Source organism: Erinaceus europaeus, chromosome 7 (genome assembly GCF_950295315.1).
Source record: "Erinaceus europaeus chromosome 7, mEriEur2.1, whole genome shotgun sequence".
NCBI classification, from domain to species: domain Eukaryota; kingdom Metazoa; phylum Chordata; class Mammalia; order Eulipotyphla; family Erinaceidae; genus Erinaceus; species Erinaceus europaeus.
In genome coordinates, this window is record NC_080168.1 from 32,629,103 (window position 1) to 32,638,044 (window position 8,942).

An 8,942-nucleotide genomic window follows, 5' to 3' on the forward strand; every position below is an offset into this window, starting at 1 on the left:
TATAGTAATGGTGTCATGAGTGACTTGGAGGGGAAGAGAACACTGGGCCTGGAAGAAAAAGGGGAAATTGTGTACAAATGTAGACAGATAGTTGCTGGGCTAGCTTCGCTGGAGAGAGAGACGAGGAACTCGTGGCGGCGTGGTAATACAATTCTTTATTGATGTGGATGCTCCAGAGTTGGGTGTGAGCACAGAGGGTTTAGGCCACATGGAGCTAGCAAAATGGCCGCCTCCCACTATGCACACCAGCCCTTCTTGAGATCTTCTCCAGGTCGAGACACGGAAGAGAAAGAAAAAGCAAAACCAGGAATAGCAGCAGGCTTATAGGGTAAAAACGGAAGTGGCAAGTCAGGAATGGGATTGGCTAGGAAAGGGGGTAGAGAAAACAAGGCACTCTGGGAAAGTGGAAAGCTTCCATAGCAGCTGTTGTAAAGGTATTAAACAGTGGGATTAACCAATACCCTGCAGGCAGGGTGGGTCTCAGGCAAAACAATGATTATGTAAATAGACCATAGTATCAAGCAATGCAGGGGAGCTGACAAAATGCCCAACAGATAGTTGTAGAGATGATGGTTGGCCCATGTATGCAACCCTAGGAGAGCTGCGGTGGCTTGCAGTGGGGAGATTTGGGATTCAGAACTCTGGAGGTGGGAATGGTGTGGTATTATACCCCTGTTGACATGTAATTTTGTCATTCAGTATTAAATAACTAGTAAAATTTAAAAAAAGGAGGAAGGTGGGCAGATAGCATAATGGTTACACAAAAATACCTTCATGCCTGAGGCACTGAGGTTTCTGGTTCAGTCCCCCACACCACCATAAGTTAGAGCCAAATGATGCTCTTGTTTAAAACAAACAAACAAACAAAAAAAAACTTATGGTCAAGAAGAGTTGGAATTAGGTTTGGGTTATCTGTTTTAGCCTTTTGACAATTTCTGTATAATGGACAAGAAGCAGGACTCAACTGAAATCATTATTTATCAGCAAAATCACTGTTTTTTTTTTTTTAATTGCTCTTTGCCCTGACCTAGGATAGGAGGTTCCTGTCTACCCCCCCCCCCCACCTCCATCCACTTGATGATTTGTTCCTCTGAACTGAGAATGGGCATGGCAAGGACTTACCATTTCAGTTTCGCAATAAGCTAGACCATCTCCAATTATCTGAACTCTGTTGGGAAATCCTCCAAGTTAAAATAACCTCAGCCCACTGAGACTGAATAAATGGACATTATGCCACACTGTTAAAGAGTAGGAGGAAGAAGGTCAGAAAATCAGACTTAGGGACTATAATCTCTCCAAAAATATTGTAATCACCCTTGGAGATTTTACTGGGCTTGTTTGTCACTACCATTCTTGTCTCTATAGCAGAATGTGGTGTTGATTCATTTAGTATGAATCAGTATATGTGTATGTGTATGTATCTGTATATTCTTTTCCTTCTGAACTCAACACCAACACCTCTTCTGCACTTATTCCACAGTTCTCTCCCCCCCATTGGTGTATTAATGGTTTGCAGTCAACAGTAAAATATAGCTGTTTGTACATGCATAACATCTCCCAGTTTTCCACATAACAATTCAGCCCCCACAAGGTCCTCCTCTGTCATCTTGTTCCAGGACCTGAACCCTCCTCCCACCCCACCCCAGAGTCTTTTACTTTGGTGCAGTACACCAGCTCCAGTCCAAGTTCTGCTTAGTGTTTTCCCTTCTGATCTTGTTTTTCAACTTCTATGTGTGAGATTATCCCATATTTATCTTCTCTTTCTGGCTTATTTTACTTAACATGATTCTCTCAAGGTCCACCTGAGATGAGGTGAAGGTGAATTCACGAGGCAGGTGGTAGCACAGTGGGTTAAGTGCACATGGCATGAAGCGCAAGGACCAGCATAAGGATATCGGTTTTCAGCCCCCCCCCGCCCCCTGCTCCCCACCTGAAGGTGGGTAGCTTCACAAGGTCTTTCTCTCCTCATCTCTGTCTTGCCCCACTCTCTCCACTTCTCTCTGTCTTATCCAACAACAACAACAATAATAACAAGGACAGCAAAAATGGGAAAAATAATGGATTCATAGTGTAGGCACTGAGCCCCAGGGATAACCCTGGAGGCAAAAAGGGGGGGGGGGAGGGAAGTCACCATTTTTAATAGCTGAGTAGTAGTCCATTGTGTATATAGACCACAACTTGCTCAGCCACTCATCTGTTGTTGGACACCTGGGTTGCTTCCAGGTTTAGGCTATTACAAATTGTGCTGCCAAGAACATATGTGTACACAGATCTTTTTGGATGGGTGTGTTGGGTTTCTTAGGATATATCCCCAGGAGAGGAATTACAGGGTCATAGGGTAGGTTCATTTCTAGCCTTCTGGGAGTTCTTCAGACTGCTCAGGGGTTGGACCAATTTACATTCCCACTAGCAGTGCAGAAGGGTTATTACACAGTACTTAGTCACCTCATTGCATCTATGTATTATGGCTATTTTACTTTCTTCCTTTGCCTTCACTCCATTTTCTTTTCTTTTTCTTTTTTCTTTCTTTTTGCCTTCAGGGTTATTGCTGAGGTTCAGTGACTGCACTATGAGTCCCCTCCTCCGTGAGGGTACTTTTTCCTTTTGGATGCCCTTCTTGTTGTTATTATTGTTGTTGCTGCTGTTGTTGTTGGATAGGACAGAGAAATCTAGAGAGGAGGGGAAGACAGAGAGGGGGAGAGTAAGACAGACACCTGCAGACCTGCTTCACTGCTTGTGACCTCCCTGCAGGTGGGGAGCCGGAGGCTCAAACTGGGAGCCCAACCCGGAGTCTTACTCCGTCTTTGTGCTCTGTGCCATGTATGCTTAACCTGCTGCGCAATTGCTGGCCCCACCCCATTTTCTGTATCTCTGTTCATGTCATGTTGATCCTTTTGTTTAAAAAAATATTTATTTATTTATTCCCTTTTGTAGCCCTTGTTTTATTGTTGTAGTTATTGATGTCGTTGTTGTTGGATAAGACAGAGAGAAATGGAGAGAGGCGGGAAAGACAGAGAGAGGTGGAGAAAAAGACACCTGCAGACCTGCTTCACCGCCTGTGAAGCGACTCCCCTGCAGGTGGGGAGCCGGGGACTCGAACCAAGATTCTTATTCTGGTCCTTGCGCTTTGCATCACGTGCACTTAACCCGCTGTGCTATATCCTGACTCCCTATCTTGATCCTTTTATGTGACAATGAATTCAAGGTATTTATTAATAAGACCCACCTTGACTTGGCTCCCTCTGGGCCAGTCACCCTGGTAATGACTGTGCTCACTAATGACTTTGCCTTTTACTTCTAGAACTTCCTGGTGGGCTTCTTAGTGATACCTTCCTGATCATCAAAGGGCCCTTTCAGAGAGCCAGCCCCACTCTATCTCCTCAAGTTGTCAGTTGTCCGAGACTCACTTAAGTGTTCTGGGTGGGTAGGGTGTTGGATTCTCAAGCATGAGGTCTCGAGTTCAGTTCCCAATTTGGCATGTGCCAGAGTGATGATCTGGTTCTCCCTATCCCTCCTACCTTTAAGTAATAATAACAACAACAACAATAATAAACAAGCCTTTTTTAAAAGGCTCTATGAAAACAAAACTTTAAGAAAAACGACTAGCATTTCAGCTGAATTCCACTTTTCCCACTCACCCTCTAGGAGACCACCATTTGGCTTGCTGTATGAGTCTGCTTTGAGATAAAGCAAGACCACCTTTTTTTTTTTTTTTATAAATAGTTCCTATTCCTCCCCCCCTTCTACTCCCTCTCTTTTCTCTCTTAAAAGTTTTCCTGAATTTTTAAATGTCAAACCCATTTAGACAGTGATACAGTGATTTAAATACCAGGAACATCCAAAGAATGTTTAGTTTCCATTCATCAAGAACAGAAGTTCAGGGAGGACACACCCAAGACTGTGGGTGGAATCTACAGCCTGTCCCAAGGGGTCCATTAAGTCTCCAGCTGGGTCCTTTTGGAGGTGAGGTGAGGGTGGGGGTTGAGACTCAGTCCTCAGGGCTTTCCGGAGTGAAAGATGTATGAAATAGCATAAAGAGAAGTGAGTAATAATAGTAGGGATGAATATACAGGCTGACTCTCCTTTATCTGAATGCTCACTTCTCTGAAAGTGACCTCTCCTCCCACACACTCCATCTTCTCCAGTGTTAGGGGTTATCACCAGGAATGCTGTGGGAGAGGACTAGATAATAGGGGACATTCTCCTCAGGGATGAGCCTTGTAGAAGAGAAAGTGATGGAAAGCAGGGACAGGCAGGACTATTTTTTTTGTGTACTGTTTCACTGACCAAATAAAAAACTTTGCCTGAGTCTGATTCCAAGTCATCCACGTCACATCAAGGACAACCAACCAATCAACCCTTATGCTACAAGAGAACGATATAATAAATGAAGGCCTGGTGGTCTATGAGTCGCTACCATCCCCTGGACCTCCCTTTGTGAGTTATGTCACCCTCCCAGGGGGAAGCTGTTTTGGCAACTTTCAGTGCTGCCTAAGTAGAGCAGAGGCCAGACGGGATGCAGCTAAAGTGGCTCTAATCAACTCCCTCTTCAACGAGCTGCCCTCTCGCAGGATCACCAAGGAATTCATTATGGAGAGTGTGCAGGAAGCCGTTGCTTCCACCAGTGGTACCCTAGATGATGCTGATGACCCCAGTACCAGCATTGGAGCCTATCACTACATGCTGGAGTCAAACATGGGGAAGACCATGTTAGAGTTTCAGGAACTGATGACCATTTTCCAGCTCTTGCACTGGAATGGCAGCCTTAAAGCTCTTCGTGAAACAAAGTGTTCCCGACAGGAAGTCATCTCCTATTATTCCCAGTATTCCCTAGATGAAAAAATGCGCAGTCACATGGCCCTGGATTGGATTACAAAGGAGCGAGAATCACCAGGAATTCTCTCGCAAGAGCTATGAATGGCCCTGAGAGAGTTGGAGGAAGCAAGGAAAGCAGGACAAGAACTGAGATTTTACAAAGAAAAGAAAGAAATCCTGAGTTTAGCCCTGACTCAGATCTACAGTGACCCTGACGCTTCTTCCCCCAGTGATGACCAGCTGAGCCTCACTGCCCTTTGTGGCTATCACTAGTCCAGCAATGGCTGGACTAAACGTTAAGAAACTCCTGGAAATGGGAGGGGGTGGGTTATGGGGATTGGGTGTTGGGAATTGTGTGGAGTTGTACCCCTCCTACCTTATGCTTTTGTTCACTAATCCTTTCTTAAATAAAAAATTAAAAAAAAAAAAAATCTTGATCCTGTTCTGTAGCTTATCAGGGACTATGTTCCATTGTTCCATTAGTCCCACCTGAATTGGTGCCTCAAAAAAAAAAAAAAATCTTTGTGAAAAACTTAAGTGTCTGGAACCCTGCTTGTAGCCAGTTCAGTGAGATGATTGAAATTCCCAAAGGCTTCAGACAATTAAAATAATGATGCCCAGCCTCACAAATTGGCGTGAGTAACTTGGGTGATACCACAGAGGGAACGAGGATTTTGACCCTCTCCAGTAAATCAGCTTTAATGAGGATGTTCTTTGCTTTTCCTGTCACCCTTTCGAGTTCTAAAAGAAAACAAACTTAAGATCTGTAGATACAATCCGTTCTACATCACTGCTCTAGTCAGAATGGCCCTCTGTAGAAAAGCCACATTCTTAATTTATCATCCTTGTTTATTTTGAACTGAAAAAGGTCTGCTTGAGCGAGGTAGTGCATATAACCAGTGCAATTTGTTTCATTCCATCCTGTAAGGAGAGAGGGAAGGATTAGGCCTGAGTTGTGGGAAAATTCAATGCTTGCTTCACAGCTCTTCTCCTGTTCAGGGGGTGGTACACTTCTCAACCTCTTGAGGAGTCCAATTGATTCAGCAAAGATCATTTTGAACTCAAATCAAACATGAGTGGAGGGCTAAGGAAGTCGCCAGAGGTTTGAAGGATCACCTGTTTGCAGAGAAATAGTTTTTAAAAATTGAAAAAAAAAGATTTCTTTTTAGATAGAACTAGCTCAGTCAAGGTAGCATCTTAAGGGAATAAGCTGTAATTGAATTAGAAATAGGTGGATTAATTTTCCTTGATGATATCCTTTCTTAAAACAATTATAGGGAGTGGTCCAGGAGGTGGCGCAGTGGCTAAGGCACTAGACTCTCAAGCATGAGGTCCTGAGTTCAATCCCTGGCAGCACATGTACCAGAGTGATGTCTGGTTCTTTCTCTCCCCTATCTTTCTCATAAATAAATAAAATCTTTAAAAAAAAAACAATCATAGGTAAATGTGTGATATGATACATTTCAAATCTGGTGCAAATGAGACTGTTGGAAGGCAGTTCACTGAAGCCAGCATGCATGGATGTATCTAGTTTGGTGTTTAAGTGCAGGAGAATGCAATGTATATTACCAATAAGAACCTTTCTTGGGATAAGGTATCTCAGCTAACAAATAAGCTATATCCATGCTTCTGGTTTTAAACCACTAGCTTTGTCTTAACAGTCTTTGTCATCCACTACTACCACCACAAAATCTCCAACTTAATAGAAATTCAAAAACAAATCTTGGGCTGGGAGGTAACTCACTGTACCCAGACCCAGGTTTGAGCCCACAAGGCACCAGAGGAAGCTTTCTGAACTGTGGCACACAATGCTGGGGGTGGGTGGGGGGGTGCTTTTTAATTTTTTTCTCTGTATGCCCCTCTTCATTTCCTTTTCTATCTGAACTTAAAAGAAAAGAAGAAAAAAGGTTTTCCCAGAGCAACAGAACTGTGCATGTGTGAGGCTCCAGTGCCACAAACAAACCCAAATATCTAATTATTTCACCTTTAAAATTTGTACCTGTTGATATGCTTACATGCTCACAGTTCCTGATAAAGAAAGTGGGCAAGTGAAGAGTAGTTAAACCAACTACTAAGTGAGAGAAGAGCAGGTCAAGCTAGACCTACTCTACAACTGCGTGACTTGTTCTCACGTTATGTGCTTTTATGCACATGTGTCTTTGTAGACATAGTTTTCTTCTTATAGCCCTCAAGTGCCCACTAAGAGATCTTTCAATTTTCTTCCTTGACCACATTTTACTGAGCAGCTACCACCAGGGAGTGAGGAAATAAACGTTGGCATCAGTAGTATCCTTGACAAATCTCTTCAATGGTTTATGAAATACAACCAGGGATAGCTCTTACAAGGTTCAATACGACCAAGTTTTTTTTTTGTTTTGTTTTGTTTTTTTCCCCTGCAACAATGGATTCTGTTGATGTTTTCTTTTGGGTTGGGAAACAGATGAATCAGCGAGCTCTTATTGAGAGGCCCTGACACACCTTCCCATAGTTACTTTTCAAAGGTATTTAACCTCTCCTTTGGGAAGCCAAACAGCTCAGCTGATGGTAGGTCCTTGTCCCTTGTTTGGTTAACTCTGTTGTCTGTCATTGAGTGGATGGGTGGCTTGAATATCCATGCTATAATGTGGACATTATAACACTATTAAACTTGTCTTCTTCCTTTCCTTCTTTCTTCCTTTCCCTCTCTCTCTTTCCTTCTTTCTTTTAATTAACGATATTTTATTTACTTATTGGATAGAGACAGAGAGAAATCAGCAGGCAAGGGGGAGGTAGAAAGGGAGAGAGAAAGAGAGACACCTGCAGCACTACTCCACAACTTGTGAAGCTTCCTCCTTGCAGGGGGAGACCAGGGCTTGAGCCTGGGTCCTTGAGCATGGTAGGTGACATGTTCAGCTTACCAGTGCGCTACTGCCCAGTCCCATTTTTCTTTCTTTTTCAGTGGTACGGGAGAGATGGGTCAAGGGCCCATTGTTGAATTTGTATCATACAACATGACTATAGTAGATGCTTGTGAATTAATAAATGATATGTTATTTCATATAGTTCAGTTCAGTTGTTCTACTGATTTTTGAATATGCAAATAAATTACTTTTCCCCTACTGGAAAAAAATTAATGCTGTAGATGGTCTTAGTATTAGCAAAGCATGTAAATAAAGGAAAAGGAAGTTGGGCAGTAGCACAGCAGGTAAAGCGCAGGTGGCGCAAAGCGCAAGGACCGGTGTAAGGATCCTAGGTTGAGCCCCCGGCTCCCCACCTGCAGGGGAGTCACTTCACAAGCGGTAAAGCAGGTCTGCAGGTGTCTATCTTTCTCTCCCCCTCTCTGTCTTCCCCTCCTCTCTCCATTTCTCTCTGTCCTATCCAGCAGCGACAACAACAATAATAACTACAACAACAAAACAACAAGGGCAACAAAAGGGAATAAATAAATAAGTATTAAAAAATTAGCAAAGTCTTTAAAAAAAAACCCAAACTAAGTCACCAATCATTTTAAAAAGGAGGGAAAAAGTCAGACTACTTGGATGAAGAGTTTGCCATAAATACTCTAAAATTTTTAGGTGTACAATATATAGCAATGCTGGCAATTTTAATACCAACACTAATCATTTGAAATACTCTGACATCCTTTCACCCTAATATTTGTGTATTTAGTGGAAACTTTTTGAAAAGTCATTCCACCAGCCAACAAAAGTCATTTCATGGTTATGATGTAATTGTAAGGTAGTATTTCAGGGCTGTCAAGATCAAAGACTTGAAATATGACTTACAAAGGAAAAAGTTTAGGAGAGACCTCTCCAAACAACCTTTTAAATGAACTAACCAATAGCATCTCATCTTCTGTTTTTCTTTATTTTATTTTATTTTTTTAAGAAACAGAATCATACAAAAGATACATTCTCCAGAGGCACATAAATTAAAATTAGAGAGTGAAAATAAATATTTCTAGCTGGAAGTTTCCCATCAGACTTAAACAGTGAGAAATTATGTACTCGATGTATTGGCAATAAAAATAGAAAAACTGTACTGAAATTGTAAATTGGGCCCAGTACTAAAATCTGAGAATAGATGCCATGTAAACCACTTTGTGGCTGTTGTGTGCTGATTGAAGATAATTTTTTAAACGAGTGGGG

The 8,942-nt window shown here is 42.4% G+C and overlaps 1 protein-coding gene across 1 annotated transcript; it reads left to right on the top strand.

The window, feature by feature from the left end:
• The first annotated feature begins 4,362 nt into the window (after nt 1–4,362).
• LOC103111243 (protein limb expression 1 homolog) lies at nt 4,363–5,551 on the top strand. Its single transcript, XM_060193493.1, is given in 1 exon segment — nt 4,363–5,551. A coding segment is annotated over 1 exon segment (726 nt). The 3' UTR covers nt 5,089–5,551.
• Nucleotides 5,552–8,942: the final 3,391 nt, after the last annotated feature.